The sequence below is a fragment of the Brienomyrus brachyistius genome, chromosome 23 (genome assembly GCF_023856365.1).
Source record: "Brienomyrus brachyistius isolate T26 chromosome 23, BBRACH_0.4, whole genome shotgun sequence".
Classification (NCBI taxonomy): domain Eukaryota; kingdom Metazoa; phylum Chordata; class Actinopteri; order Osteoglossiformes; family Mormyridae; genus Brienomyrus; species Brienomyrus brachyistius.
Window position 1 is genome coordinate 7,575,042 of NC_064555.1, and position 16,601 is coordinate 7,591,642.

The 16,601-nt window shown below is 43.8% G+C and overlaps 1 protein-coding gene across 1 annotated transcript in view; it reads left to right on the plus strand.

Moving 5' to 3' along the window:
* The window catches only part of csmd3b (CUB and Sushi multiple domains 3b), a 421,904-nt gene that overhangs the window by 278,019 nt on the left and 127,284 nt on the right, over positions 1-16,601 (plus strand). The window contains exons 12-13 of the mRNA XM_048993485.1: positions 12,129-12,232; positions 12,569-12,681. Of these exons, the coding sequence (XP_048849442.1) occupies positions 12,129-12,232; positions 12,569-12,681 (217 nt within the window). The remainder of the gene's footprint in view (positions 1-12,128; positions 12,233-12,568; positions 12,682-16,601) is intronic.

The window sequence follows — 16,601 nt, forward strand, 5'->3', positions numbered from 1 at the left end:
ATGCTGTGTTCCATTTACCTCAGAGGTCGGAACTTGGAACTGGGAATGACATCACACAAGATTTAACAGCGTTCCACTACAGCAAGTCAGAAAGCCATTTAGGAATACCAGGGACCTGTTTCAAGCAACAGAATTTCTTGTTTAGCCAGATAACTTGTCAGATTTAATTGAGCCAGGTTTAAATGGTCTTTATCTTCGTTAACGTGCATTTAGCCCAGATTACATTAAATCCAACAAGCTGTCCGGCTAAGCACAAAATCCTACCTTCTGAAACAGGCTCCAGTTCTAGCTAGGTTCATCGTAAGCCATTGTTAGTGATATCAGTTGATTTGAACAAATTTCACGGTATTTCGCACATACAGTAAAACACCGTTATCTACATGTCCACAGGTATACTGTGTGCGGCCGATTTAATGGCCACAAATTACTCATAAGTGCTAATAAACAGTATAGAACTATAGCTTTAACTTCTGTTTGTAAAGGGCGCCGCCATCTTGAATTCTGAGCCTGGGGTTGTGTAGATCCCTACGACTTCCCGAGTACGAATTCCGACTTCAGGGGGCGTTACAGCTAAAATTTCTGAATTACAAGTTCCAACTGGTATCTCTTTAGTAACCCAAATGCTTAACCTGAGCAAACTATCCAGATGATAATGGCTCTGAAATCACTTTGGTCGCGAACATCGGCTAAGCAGATAACCAGCAGACCTGTGACTGTTTTAAATTAAAAATGCTGCCAGCTTGCTCGACTGTCGCATCTCTGCCGATGAATACGGAGCTGCATGTTACTACTGGCTTAGAAATAATCAGCCCCTTACACACATCTTATTTGCCCCTTATAAAATTTGCAATGCAGAATTGATCCGGCGATGCGTGAAAAGAATGTGCCTTCAATTTACCCACCATGAGCCTAACTGGCTTCACCTAAGTGGTCCATAAACCCTCATTCATGCGCAGCGGAATCCATAACTTTCCCCCCCAGAGCAGGAGTGGGAGCAGAGGCAGGCTGCTGCCTAGAAGCTCATCCCCACGAGTCTGCGCCCGTCGTTTGACCGTCCGTTTAATTATTAGCGTCCCTCTGGACGCAGCGCAGCTGTTCCATCATGGAATGCCGGCACACAGATTATGATGCTGGGAGTGTTCCACTCCGTGGAAGGCCGCGCAGTGCGTACTATCACCGTGGCATGATGGATCCAAGTGACCGCGTTCGAGATGCCACCACCAGCCAGCGGAAGTCCTACAGCGGTTGGACTTGCTGCCATCACAGGGTATCTCTGTGACTTCTGTCAGTGCACAGAAGTTTTGTTTTGTTTATGTGGACAGTTTCTTTTGTTTTATTATTTTTTTATTTCATTGGTTGCTTTCAGCCCAAGGATCTCATCTGCATGCCTGAGCTCTCCTCAGTGGTGTGCCGATTTCAGTAGGGGGTCTCCCTTGGGAGCAATTAGCCGAGCTCCACAGGAGGGATCAGTGCATATGCAGGTTCTGCCGAGTTACGCACTCGATCCCGCTTGGTATTGCACCAGTTGTGGATTGCAGAGGTGCGCTCAGGGGGAGAATTTTTATATAAGATACAAAACGTCGTTGGGATTGAGGGCAGATGTGGGCTCGGAGACGAGCAGTTCCGACTAGTTCCGGCACAGAGCTTCATGGTACCAGGATCGATTCCGCTTATCTCTGTCCTTCCTCTGTGGCGAGTTTCACAATAATAAAGGAGGAAGCGAATTACTGGCTGTGCAACTTTGTCCATGTACAGTGAAGCAGATAATTGATCTGAGTGCTGGTACTCATTTGTCCTGAAGCTACGGCTTGAATATTAAGAAGCAGGAATTAAACAATGATGGGCTAAGTTAGCCATTGTGGGCAAATATCACATGCCCCCCCCCCCGGACCCTGACCCCCATTTTAAAGTGCATCCTTACCAAATGCATGATGTTAGCGTTGCATTTGCGCTCATGTTTAATCTGGTCAAGTAGCGTCGAGATCAGAACTGCAGGACTGTTGTCTCAGTGTCATATCTGATGCAATTTCCCCTCTCTTTCCTCATATCTGCTGTTCAGCTGATTGAGGTTAGTCTTCAGCGTGTGATTCCATTCAGAAAAAGAGAACATTCCGATAAGATACTAAGTCAACCTCACACTGAGTCGGGAAGCTCTGTGACCGGTTTGAATTTGGATTTTAAAAGAATTAAATCTTATTGTTTTCATATAAAGATCTTTATCAGATCTGTTTACATATTGCATTTGACAGTGTCTAACAGCCACGTATCTGATTTGGGTCACTCTAATCCGGAAGCTATCCCCGGAAACCTGGGGTACCGCTGGGAGAGACCGCCGCTCTCTCCAGGGGCGACAAATACAGTCGTGGAAATTTACAGCCCATTAACAAAATTTATGTCTGCGGACTGTGGGAAGGGAGTAGCGTCCAATGGAGTCCCGAGCCAATTCCACACACCTAGGGCTTCCCAGGGATCGTACCCCCTCTCCCTCCTCCGGAATTACGCGAAAAGCACCAGAATCCAGAAATTACTGAGCCTACTGAGATCTAAGCATTAAAAGCAGCGTAATGAGCGGGGGGGGCGGTGATGGTGGGGAACGGAAGCACATTCCTGACCCAGCGTAGCGGAATGCGCTCATTGTATCGGGTGGAATTAAGCAAAATAAGTCCACTCTGCAGGACATAATTTGCACAAGCCAAGACCTCATTACAGAGGCAGCTTTAATAGAGGGAAAATGACACTGCCGTAATAAATTAAGGAAATAAACCATTTTCTCCTTCCAGGCATTGTTTTTTATTGACATTCCTGCAGCTGTAGTCTCCAGTGTCTGCACTAATGCTTTAGTGCCGTCAAAGAATGGAACGTTCTGGATACATCCTCTGTCTATAGGCAAGGAGCCTGGTGATCTTCACCTGAGTCCGAAAGCAGACAAGATAATTCCGATTTACGTGTTTGGGATCTACGGATGTATGGCGGTGAGAACTGTAACATCATTCCATAGTTTTAAGACGCGATGAGATCCTGAGGGTAGGAAGAGGTGGTTAAAGCTGAAAATGAAAAGGTGGGTGGAGAAGCTGCCATGCTCTGATAGATGCATGACAGCACGAGAGCCTTGAGGTCCACAAGGTACTTCACTTTCCTCCCTTAGCCGGCATCTGGCCGTTTTAAAAGGTCTGGGACTCAAACTCAACGGAGGGAATTTGTTCTTGTTTTCCCTCCCACCCCCCCCACCCCCCCGCTTGCCTTAATACTGGCATGTTTTTGCTCGATTAAACGACGAGCTTTCATTCGGCAGCCTGCAGAATAGTGAGATGTTTTGACAGACAACACCTGGGTATTGTGGCCCTCTGCACGAAGGCAGGCGAGATGCTCTGCTTTGTGGCGGGGGGGGGGGGGGGTTGCAAATGGAAATAATGAGGAGTTTAATCCAGAGAAACCCCACTGCAGAAGGCATGGCACAGCTTGTAGACGACGCCCCCCCCCCCAACCGTTTCCAGGTAGCTGCGACAGAAGCGTGTGGACGCGTGTTATTAAAACACACACGACCGCATGCCAATGGACGCTCTCACTCGTGTCCTGTTGCCTGCGGGTGGCGCTGAGGAGACCTGCGACAACCTGCCCTCCTGTTATCACTCATGCTCTGGGAGTAGTGTTAGGTGGCTCTGTGGGCAGCACTGTTGTTTCACACATTTGGGGTTCGGTTACATATCCTGCCCCTGCTCCCTGTGTGTGGAGTTTGTTCTCCGTGTGTTTTTAAGCCAGATAAAAAAACATGTAAAATAAAAATTTTCAGTTGTTTAATGGTTTTGGAAATATGGCTCTTGAGGTCTCCTCCCCTGACCTGATGAATGCAGATCTCACCTTCATTTCCGCAACTTTCTATTTGGGGGCTGTATCTTGGTGCATAATTTGTTTATTTATTTGTTTGTTTGCTTACTTTTTTAGGCTTCTACGAGAACATTGAGGGTGAAATTGACCAGTATCATTAGTTGCACTGTTGAAATGCGGTTTTTGAGAGAAATGACGATGAGGCAAAAAGATTAGGAAATATGCTTTTATTTTTATGAAGAAAAGCATTCAAATGTGACATTTCGGGACAGAGAAAGTTGAATCTGAAGTGTTTTGGCCCAATTTTTACACCTTCCTCCAGTCAATGGATAAGTAGCAGTGTTTCTCCACCTGGTCCTTGGGGACTCACGGATGGTCTATGTTTTGTGCTCCCTCCAAGATCCCTGATAGACGGCCCACAGGCAGGAGCAAAAATGTGGACTGTCTACAGGTTCCCGAGGACTAGGTTTGGGAAACACTGGAAAGTATATAGTATCCCGGACTCTTGTTCATCTGTGGAAGCAGAATCTCGTCTGGGGTGTTTCCCCCGTCATATGCTGCCTGCAGTGGAATTCTGTCCCTGGGCTGCTCTGTAAATCCCCACCAGGGCCGGTGGGCAGATAACTTAGCTGGATCTGACATTGTTGCACGTTTTGCCTGCATGCAGCAAGTACAATACTGGCAAAGTCAAATGAACACTTGAATTTTGTTCTTGTAAATGAAGGACCACTTTTAGCTTTTGAAAACTCGGAATTGACCGAGATCTCATTTCTGTCAAGTGGAAACGCTGCTAAATTAAATTGCAGTTGTTCCTTGTTTATTTTTGTCACCTTTTCACTGATGATATATAACAGTCTACCTGACTCTATCTAATTTTATTACTATTTTGAATGTTTCTGACATTATACTTGTATTGATCTATATTTATTTTTGTATTTCTTTACACGAATAGAATCTAAAATAATAAACTAACTCTATAATGGGCATGTAATGGTCTCTCCGTGACAAATATCGTTTTTGGAAAGGTAACACTCTATTGGATGGTGATGAGCCCAAAGCATTATGGGTATTTTTCACATACACAGTGAAATCTCATTTTGAGTTGCATGTAGTACTGTAAGTGTCATTAGAGAGGAAACCTTGCTGCGAATTTCATAGCACACAAATAATATTACGCATTAAATTACACTTTTTTTTAGAAGAGTGTCAGGCTGGTATTTGCCCGTCTCCAGGGGCGACCAGAAAATACATATTTGTAGGGGCATTTTTAAAACTTGAAGTGCAATTGTGGAAGTTGGGAAGACTCATAGCCTCCTTGAAATGAAAAATGAGTAGCTACACTGATCATTACGGTCTTTTGCAATTTCGTTTGAAGTACCAATTAGGTAACTTGCCTTCAGATTTGGTGAGAGAGAGTTGCAGGGTGCCAGACTTAATTTAATTTTAAGACAGTATTTCAATTAAGGCTTAATTGATTTTAAATGTTCGAGGGTTCATTTGTGAGAACATTGTGATTACAACTTTTTTTTTCCCCATTACAGCTCGGGTACAATAGTTAGACGTTATTCAGTACCTGATTAGAAAAATGCAGGACCGAAAATTCATGCACATCTCATTTAATATTGTGTTTCTCATATTTATGTATTTTGTTATGACTCGCAGTGAAAAAGTTGGCAGATTTCCTGGTGATTTTCTGCCGATTTTCAGTGAGTAATGTATTGATACTGGCTGCCGCCCGGTTCCGGGGCATGCATTTGAGGCTAAAGATGGAAATAATGGAATTAATGTTTTTTTTTTCTCAAAATGATGTGCCTTTGTTTATAACACTGAGTCAACACCATCTAAACTATGAACATGAATTGTCACTAATGACTATTAAAAGCTTGATATGTGTCCACTGCTGTCATGTCTTTGTTAAGGGGGACATGTGGTTAGGCAGAGAACCTGCATGAACAGCTTCTGGTCACTGTGAGCGAGGGCCGGCCGAGGGACGTGGGCCTGGGGTCTGAGGCTAATGAGAGACTGCTGTCTTTTGGCTGGGAGGGAGGGGCCTCGGCTCTGCCCACCGGGCTCTCCCACCGTGACAGTGCGTCTGCCCAACCTGACTTTGGGCCGCTCCGTCGCCTCCTGGCTCCTGTGTTTAATATCGTCACCTTCTGGAAGCATCTGAGAAATCCCGCATTAATTCATTCCAAGATATTGGCTTGTTACGGTGATTGACTTCTTCCAGAGAGACTAAATAATATGATTTCTTTGATTACCTACAGTCTAACAGCTTCACATGCCAGGCAGTCTACAACCCCAAGCCTCCACCCCCCACCCCCACCCCCAGCCACTCCTTATGATAATGTGAGACACCCAACCCAACAGTTGGTGCTGACCTGGGCTTGTGATTGGCCGATCATGTACGCTGTGCCTGGATGGTTCATGAGCACAACCAAAATGAAATCTTTTTGTTGTTTTATTCCGTCATAGCTTTAGGGCTTAATTATTTCCGTAAGATTACTTCAAATGCGCACACACATGCATATTTTAGATCCTTAAAATGAGATTGAATAGAGTACAAAGAACCACAGAACTGATATTGTATTTCTGCCGAGCAAATCTAAATCATGTAAATAGTGCTATTTCTTACCTTTTTTTCACCCATTCAGCTTTATTTCACTTTTTAAGCTCTGCTGCCCCTTGTTAAATGATATTGCCAAATTTTTAGGTATTCTAAATAGATGTGGCTGGATAAAAACTGCATATGCTTCTAAAATGGGAGTTAGAGAGGCTTAAAGGTACAGCTTTCACCTCCGCTGCACTGCTCTCGCATAACAAACAGCGGCTGGCATGTGTCCCATCCCTTTTCACAGCTGTGCTACTACTCGATGCATTTCTATGCAGTTCTAGCCCTTCACCATCGATCCATTCCAGCTGTTTATTCAGGACAATGTCATGGGGCATTTAACGACGTAAAGGTGATCAAAGCTGCCAAAAAATGTCACATTGTTACTCTTTTTAAGCATGTATCACAGAATTTTGCATTCAGACGGTAAAAACCATGCATGTCCTTCAGCAGTTTCACAATTTTACTAGTAGTTGAAGCGTTTGAGGCTTCGCCCACTGATAGTATTCAGAAGAAGGTTCATCGTTTAACTTCCGGTTGTGCGAGTCAGGCTTTTGACGTGAGCGGGAACCTGTGTGTGCAGTTGCCAACTGCGGGATTGTGGGTAATCAGTGCCTGGTTAGCGTAAACACAGCACAGCGTAAACGGCACAGCAGCCGTGGGAAGTATAAATGTCACCTGTTTGACTCGCGCGCGATACGCTCCACTGCTGAGGCATTCCTGCACTGAGACACGAAAGCCATGAATTATTTATCCCGCATGAAACATTGTCTGTGTTTGAGGTATATAATTATAATTCGTGTGCCAAAATAAGTAATTTCATGCAAATGGAAATAGCAGATGATAAGGAGGCCTGGGGATTTCAAAAGTGCTGGATATTTGTATGTAGTGGCTGCAGGGGGGACGGAAAAGGGGGGGAGCAATCAGACATGCTGCGTGTGAGGGTGCTGGGGTCCTGATTGTTCACCTGCCGCACGGTCCATCACCTAGCCCCCCGCGGCAGAGTCTTCCGGGCCAGACCGCGCACAGGCAGGCCAGAATGGTCCGAGGCAGCATGACCTCACCACCCACTCCTTCCCAGTGGACTCGGGCAGCCATTCGGATGGGCAGGGAAAAGGCTGCGACCTCATCATGTGACCTGAATCAGGAGGACTGGCTTCATGACATGGTCCCAGCAACCCATAATATGGTGATGGGGATGCTGGGGGTACTTGCACCCTACTTTGTCTGTCACGTGTGAAGGAACTCAGGATTCACTGCTCTCTAGAAAGGCGAAATAAAAACATATAGGACATGACTTATGCCCAGGTTCCATCACAGCATGAAAATCTGCAGGCAGAGAATGACATTACAGTACATAACAACATCTTCTCTCTAACATCTGCCCAAGACTTCACATCTGAGCTATGACCTTTTGATGACAAATATCTTGAGAAAGCCTTTCTTCCCCCCCCCCGCCCCCACCCCGAAATGGCTCCTTAGTACTTGGTGCAGAAGCCTCCAAACGGCCATTGCCATCAGGATCAGGGCCACCAACTAGATTCAGAGACTCGATTGAGCCTGTTTCCATAGCAACTGCTTCTTGTATTTTTTTTTTTTTTTGATAATGCGTTAATCAAAGTGAAAATTCCACTTGTCCCTGCTTGCGTCCAAGTTGTAACTGATGTAGGTGTGTCTGTATGTGTGTGTGTGTGTGCCTCCCTATATTTTATACCTAAACAGTGGCAACAGCATTATATTCGTATATGAGATTTGCTTCAAATGAGTAATGGTCTCTCTCATAAAGAATGAACTCCTCACTGGAAACGAAAACATGCCCTTTCCGTCCACCACTAACCCTATTTATCCATGGCGTAATTTAATGTAAGGGTGCCGTGGTTTGGCTGCACTGGTGCCTCACACCTGCAGGGTTAGGGTTTGAATCTCACCTCTTCTGTGTGTGTGTGTGTGTGTCAAGTTTGCACGTTCCGTTGATGGCTGAGTTTCCTTTCGCGGCCCAAAGTTATATCTGCTGTCTCTAAATAGCTCGTAGTGTGTGACTGTGTCAGTTTGCACCCTGCGCTGCCTGGTATAGATTCCTGGTTGCCTTGACCAAGATAAGCGGTTGGAAGATGGATGGATGGGTTGATAGGTTTGTGCAGTTCCCGAATACACCCCAGCTCTCATTAATTTTAAAGGACCTGTTTCTTGTTGTTTTGTTGCATAATTTCCTTTTTACATTTTGTTTAAAGATGTGGTATCTATTTCGAAGTCAGCAAGCCATACTTTGCAGCAGATCTTTTTGTTTCAGGTACATTTTTCGGACACAATTCATCTCGTTATTTGCGAGCTCTGATTTGTCATCTGCAATCCGTAACGTTGAGGTACTCATTCAGATATCGATTGGTCCGTACATGTAATTATAAACATCAAACCGCATCCATTGCTCAACTGTGCAGATTTGTAAGCGAGATGAATGAAAGAGAAGCACAAAGGGACCTTGCTGACTTCTTCAGAGAAATGGAAAAATAATTGCTTGTGAAAATCTTGTTTAACCTGCTGAGTCGCTGTTTTCAAGGACTCTCATTGCAGGTAAAGAGAGGCGGGTAGAGTCTCCTCATTTAAATATACTGTATGCTGCAGAGTTTGGTAGCAGCAAGAATGAATTGTCGAGAAAGAATGAACTCGATGAAAAATTTGCAGTGCACAGACACCAGAAAGCTCAGCGGCGGAGGTGGGGGCTCACCCTCTCATGCAGTCATAATTATGCGAATTTCCATGGCCTCTCAAGTCTTGTGGCGTGAGAACGTTGTCACTCATATTTAATTTGGCTTAATGTTTGATCCAGTAACATAATTAAGTGTTTGGATGGAACAAAGGCCAGACGAATCCTTGGCACTAGTCGTCCTGAGCCTTGCTGGGGAATATTGAGAATCTCAGTATAAAGGGGAATATGAGAATTGAATCTGCTGTTTCCAGCTAATTACCCCATGTGGTTCTTGTACTGCAGAGAGACCAAAATAATTAAGGCCAAAAAGATGTTTCTTCTTGCATAAAATGTGTGTGCATATTTTCAAGTTTCCAATGTAATTTTTTTTTTTGGGCCAAATCGTAATATCACCTTTAAAATGCTGCCATTATTACTATGTTTTTCAACATCTATCTTTCTGCAGCTTATGCAGTTAAGTTGTGGGGCTTTAAAAAAAAAATGTATAACTATAATGAATTTATGAGTATTAGTGATTTGGTGTGCCGCTGCACTTTTTATGCTGATGGGACAACACGGATTTACATATTTAGCAGAACTAGGTACTCCCCTCACATTCGCTATTTTCTACTCCAAGGGTAGCCAGCGAATGTACAGCTCGGCGATGAGCACACTCAGCTGAGGCGGCCATGACGGTCGACAGGGCTGCAAAGAGTTTGCCTGAACTTTTCCTGGGAGTCTTGACAGAGTTAGGAGGTTGAGGCGCACGAGTGGAGCTGCCCTCATGTAGGCCCGCAAACTGCAATGCGTTCCAGCTGAACATCCACGCTCGCAGACCTGGGGGGCGGGGGGGGGGACCTTTATCAGACTGTAAAGAACTCCCCACTGCCCCCTTTGCCAGTTTCAGGCAGCAGTAATTGAAGGCTGCCTGAAATTTGGACTTTATCACAGCACTGCGGCCGTGGGGGTCGCACAGATAGGGAGGAACAGTGGGCGGCACACCCTAAAACGGAGTTATGGGCCCCGTGCCGGTATTGCAGTACGAGGAGGACCTGTTCTGCCAAATCTCCCACACCGGAATCGCACAGTGGGGAAGAAACCCTCTTTCAGATCCCTTTAATCACAGAGCAAATCCATGTGCTGGCTGTGTCTTCTTGCGGTGTTCTGCATGTACTGTATATGTGCATAGGCAGACTGTCGTTCTTCAAGGCATTCTGGCAAAATAGTTATAAATACTTAATATGACAAAAATGTATGATGTGGATGGAATGTAATGTTTATGGAAATTAGGTTGCCGTGACACATGGAAACACGACCCTGGATAACCGGGATGGATGGATGTGTATAACACACAGCGCAGTGTTCAGATTGATAGCTACCTCTGCACCATTGTGAAAAGCATGACTTTTATGAGAGCGGTTCATCAACGTTTTCTGATTTTCATATATTCGTCTTGTTCTGAATGAGATTTACAGTAGCCATGAAGTGCAAAAAGGCTAAGAAAATGTCAAAACGAAACATAATTTGTTTGTTTCTTAAATGTCTTTTTTCTGTTTTCTGAATTCTTTTTGCTTTTTCTTTTTCCTTAGAGTTTTGAATGTCAGCCAGTGTGTTGTATTCGGCACTTTTGTAAAAACCTGGAATACTGTAAGCCCTGGAAGAGTATTATACATCCACTACCGAAGTTTATCTTTGTTCATTTATTGTGTAGGACAGATACGCTTAACTGTCATTAAGAAGAAATCAAATCTCCAAATTTAGCTACACTATGGGTTTGGAAGGGAGTCTGGCATTAGCTGCAAGGTTTTTTTGGTCTAGCTAGCAATTGTTAAGTGAAGGAGACAGTTTCACGTTGGTTAGCTTTGTGGGGTCTGTAGTGTAAAACTCCTGCGAACTACGAATGGGCACGAAAGTGAGCCATCTGACGACAAAATCATTAGTTAGAGTATCAAACACTCTTTGATATGTCAGTTGAATTGACTTAAAGTGACCGTGCCTGGTGGCAAATACAAAAGAATAAAATTTCTAGATGAAAAACAACTAAATCCCTTAATTAGCATGCGATATACTGCCCCCTGTGGCCTGGAGTACGGTTTAGAGAAGGTCACCTGGCTCTGAAACACATTAAGAAAATTGAAAAACACTCACCAAAACACAAAAAAAACTCATCTCTCAGTTTATTTGCATTTTCACATTTTTTGTTGTTTTGTACTTTAGGGCCAGTGAATACATCAGCTGTTTATTTGTCTGACTACTTTTAAAATCTTGCAAATGTATACTGTATGTGTATCCTGGTGTTTATGTGTTTTTATTTAATTATTTAAACTTGACCAAACCACTAATTACCCTGGAAGCTGTGTCAAATGGCTGTCAAATGTATTTCTTATTATAAAATTACTCTGCAATTTACGGTCAGCAGGTGAACACCTGAGTCCATCAATTATTTTTGCGTTGCTCTGTGAAATACTTATAAATATGTTCTCTTTGTTTCCTGCTAAATGTCCCTACTGATTATTGTAAGGTGGTTGTTAAATGCAATTTGACACGCGCGGCTAGCACTCATATCAAAAAGACATGTGGAAGTGATGACTGAGCCTGTAGCCTGAGACCGCAGCCTGTAGCCTGAGACTGCAGCTTGTAGCCTGAGATTGCAGCCTGAGACCGCAGCCTGTAGCCTGAGACTGCAGCCTGAGACCACAGCCTGTAGCCTGAGACCACAGCCTGTAGCCTGAGACTGCAGCTTGTAGCCTGAGACCGCAGCCTGTAGCCTGAGACTGCAGCTTGTAGCCTGAGACTGCAGCCTGAGGCCACAGCCTGTAGCCTGAGACTGCAGCTTGTAGCCTGAGATTGTAGTCTGAGACCGCAGCCTGTAGCCTGAGACCGCAGCCTGTAGCCTGAGACCGCAGCCTATAGCTTGAGATCGCAGCTTGTAGCCTGAGACCGCAGCCTGTAGCCTGGGACTGCAGCCTTTTGACTCACACTGCTGTGCCTCATGTCTCGCGACAGGTGATTCAGATTAACTTTGAGGAGTTTGACCTGGAAATTGGCTACGACACGTTAACCATCGGAGATGGAGGGGAAGTCGGTGATCCCAAGACGATACTGCAAGTGTAAGTCCGTCAGCATTTTTGTGGAACATGTACTTATTGGTGGCCGTCCTTGTACACTGCCCGTTTTACCCATAAAATCACTACCCGGATTGCCGCTAATGTGTAATTATTGACTTATTAAGTTATATGTTGGGGGGCAGAACTAATCCCTGTCCCGTGAGGGTGAGTCAAGTGACCTCACAAGTTTTCACAAATGTCATCTTTCTTTCCTCCTTTCTTTTTTTCCTTTTTTATGCATGCCTGATTCTTTGCTGCACTTCAGCCAGGATGCTTTTCCTGTTATGAGTTATGTGACCATAAATACTAAACGATTGGTTGGTTCGTCTGTGTCTTCAGCCTAACGGGCAGCTTCGTTCCTGACCTCATCGTCAGCATGACCCACCAGATGTGGCTGCACCTCCAGTCCGACGAGAGCGTGGGGTCTATTGGCTTCAAGATCAACTACAAAGGTAGGTCTCAGTCCTGGTGGGTCCTCCTGGTGCCCCCCGTGAGTGCCAGGCATGGCATCAAGATCATTTCGAAAGGTCTGCAAATGCCCCTGTTTCGTGGCTTGGGAGATACTTAACGTTGACATTCTGTTATTTATATCTCCCGTAGTTTCATTATTTTCATGGTTATTTATTCAGAATTCACACTCTCCAGTAAAGTAAATAAATGACATTTCAGGTAGGTCCTTGTGAGTTATTCACTGTCCTCCTCATGAGGCTCTCCTGCCGCTGACCGAGAACCCTCGGCTGGTTAAGTGTGTACCTTACTGCCGTTGCCCTTGAATCTCATACTCCGGCTCAGCCTGTGTCCTCCTCCAGCTACAAACTGGATGTGAATCGGCATGAATCAACACAAGAGGGGATTAATTAGGGGAGCCTTGCTTTCATCTGCAGTGTCTCATAAATATGTGTGTTTTTCGAGGGGAGCGGACTAATCTTTCTTTGGAGAAGCACCGGGCAATCGGGATCAAGTGTGACGTTTAACCTGCCGAGACCCCTGTATGCAGTTCCTCAATTTCAAGATGAATCTCTGTTTGTTTGTTGATTCTCCTACCTCGCCGCCTACTTTTACCTACCCGCCTGCTTGCCGTGTAATCACAAGGATCGAATTCCGACTGCTGAGCCGGTGACTGGTGTCATTTTTTGACACCTTTTAAAGGGCAGAGAGTTCAATAAAAATATCTTCCTTTCATAGCAACATCTGACAACTAAAAGACAGCAATTGAGATCCATATGGAAGTTATTACCTAAATCAGTTACTTTTAGGAGACCCGGCTGAAGCTGGCTGGTTTTCATCCATCAAATACGAGCTATGTCCGCTGAACACAAGGTACAATTTCTATATACATATCTCTGATTATCTTCCCCTTGCTCAAGGTTTTGTAATAAATTAATGTCTGGGTGATGAATAGCATGTCATCCCCTTTAATGAAGGCAGGAGAGTTAGGTGGAGAGAGAGGGGAAATTCCTTTGAGTTGGAATACACGAAAAAAAGGAATAAATAGATTAACCGCCATCAGTGTATAATGCTCCTGAAAAAAGAGGAAAAGTCTGCGATTTGAATTAGATTTTGCCCAACAACCATTACCATTCATAACGATAAATGCTCGCCGTGTGCCATGCGAGGAGTCATTTAAGAGACGAGGCCTTACAGCGTCCATTTATTTCACCTAACAATGGGAACAGGAAGCTCAAATGGAGTCCCGCCTAGTTTCAATAATTCCAGCGTTTGGGTTTTATACATGTGTGTACGCGCTTGACAGGTGTCCTGATGGATGAGGAACAGGCAGCGAGTAACACGCCATGTGCCCTGCACGTTTGCACTACTGTAGCAAGGCACTCTAGGTCTGAATATACCACCGTGATAACCGGTGAGAGCTATTCACCTCCCAACATATGTATCCAAGAACCTTCTTTGAAAGAAAATTTTCTGTAAACGCAATTATAAATACATTTGATCCTTTTCGAAAGGAAATCTGTGGGAAATGGGCAGGATTGTTAATTGGTGCAGGGTTAGGGTTTTGAAAGCCTGGAAAAATGTCATAAATTGCTGTTCTGCTGAGAAAATGGTCTATTTCCAGGTGATGCTGATTTCCATTAGGGGTTTATTGTAAAGAATTTCAGTGAGAAAATGACAAAAAAAATTAGCCTGAAGAAAGTCTTACCGAACAGAACATTATTGATAACAACTAGATAATCTTTTCTAGATGTTTCTGAGAGTGATTCATCATCATACAGCTACTGTCTCATCTAAGAAATATCCCATCTGTATAGCTATTGTTTTGTTTATATAATGGAAATCTGATGTCATTACTTTTGAAAGATGGGCCTTGGTTGGATTTGTAGTAACTGAAAAGGTATGACTTTGTTTTCTTTTTTGTGATTATTTTCTCCAATCGTTATGCTGGACAGCAAATTATAACGGAATTCCTCTTGGGGTTCATGAAATGAGTAATTCCTACCTCAAGTAATATTATATTGTGCTATTTTACTTTACTTTCATTGTATGCTTGCAGTGTCTCTCTCGGTAAACTTGTCTCTTCACAGTACGCTGAAGTTCTATGTTCTCTTTAGAGCAGAATAATTCACAGTGTGATGTGTAGAACCGGTGTAAATGAGCTCAGTATCTCAGTGGAGCAGTCTTGGAGGAGTCGATCTGGCCACTGTGGGTTAGGGACGGGCCTGACTGAGACTCGTGGTGGGAGTGATCAAAAGCTCCTGAAAGAGGCCAGGCTTAAATATCACAATAGACTCTAAACTGAGCTGCTGTCCTGCAGTGAAAATCGATCCATTCCCACGCGGGATAACAACAGCAAAAAAGCCGGTTTTATGATAGTCATGAGCAAGTGCATCAAAACGGAGCAAGAATTTAGCTTTTAGATATATATTTTTATTTTCAGTATATTATAGTTCCCTGGTAAATCAGCAACATGATTCTAAAAATAAAACACCAGGTTTCACCACAGGGAGTCAAACTTAGTTTTACTCAAGAGAAAACATGTTTGTTTACATTCATGAGTATCCCCAGTAGTGATCTCACAAATGGCGCATGACACATGGTGTTTTTACTCGTGTCTTTGGCATTTTGTTGCCTGGATATTATATTAGTGCCATTCAACTCGGTTCAGGACTGACTGTGCATAGACTAATGGGATCAGGGAGCAATTCTACAGGCTGCCTCCGGAGGCAGCAGAACCAGGTGGTAAAGAGTCACATGATGAGTGGGTAATTTTTCAGTAATACTGTATAGTGTTATTAAAAAAAACAATTGTGAGAGGAGCCCTCTATCCAGCACAATGAGGGGATTGACGTCCGTGACCAAATATTCAGCAGGCTGACTGTAACTAGTGAAACCCATTAGAATAATGTATAATATATTTTTTGCAGAAGTGGATTTTATAGACTCAGGCCCAAAATAGGATGCGCGAAGTGGGGAATCGAGGTCCCACTTTTTATTATTGATAAAGAGTTTTATTAACTGATGCGCAGAACAGGCCTAATATGATGCTCATTATTAAGCCAATTTTCTGTTGAGAAGCATTGCAGTAATTATCTTGGTGATTATTACCATTCAGGCAGACATTTTCTTTTGATGGTGGTCATGCTTCATGTGTTTGTTACAGGGAAGCGAAGAGCCATTTGATGGAATGTATCTCTCATTTTGATCATTTTTATAAGGTCTTTTTAGCTGCACTGCATATCTTTTGGCACATAGTCAACGCCCAGCCGGGTCCCGTCTGCTTCTGAGTGCTTCTGGGTGCGTGGAGCCCAGTAGTTCCTCAGTCCATGCTCTCTATGCTGCGATTACAGGCTTTTGGTTTTTCCACGAGTAATAGCAGCTCAGTATGGTGAGTGGGTTCAGGTAATTCTGTGATATCATGCCGAACATGGAAAAAAATACAGTTCATTTTCTGCAGTGATACTAAATGCAGGAAATGCAAGAATACAGTATGTGTCCATCTGCAGATTTAAGGCCACCAGGATCCATTAGTGAAATATGTGGGACATTGATTTGGTTGCAAATTTAATATGTATTTTATGAGCCTAGATGAGATGTCTGGAAAATCGTGCGCTATTGATGAGATCTTAATATTCTTTTATATCAGCTAGAAATGGGGAATTATGGTGTAATTTTGCTACTTCTCAGCGGTTATTTATTGTCTCGTATCCACATTTTCCCTCTTTAGCCAGTTGTCTCACAGTCCGCTGCGGTTAACGGGTTGCGCTCAGGAGCATTAAGGTATCTGGCGTTAGCGGCAACCGTTTCACACCACACATTTATTAATAATTACAGTTACCTGTGTCACATGGTACAAGCATCACATGCTCCTTATTGCGGCCTCTGTGTTCATTTCTGTGTGTAACAAATTCGCGATGCATTC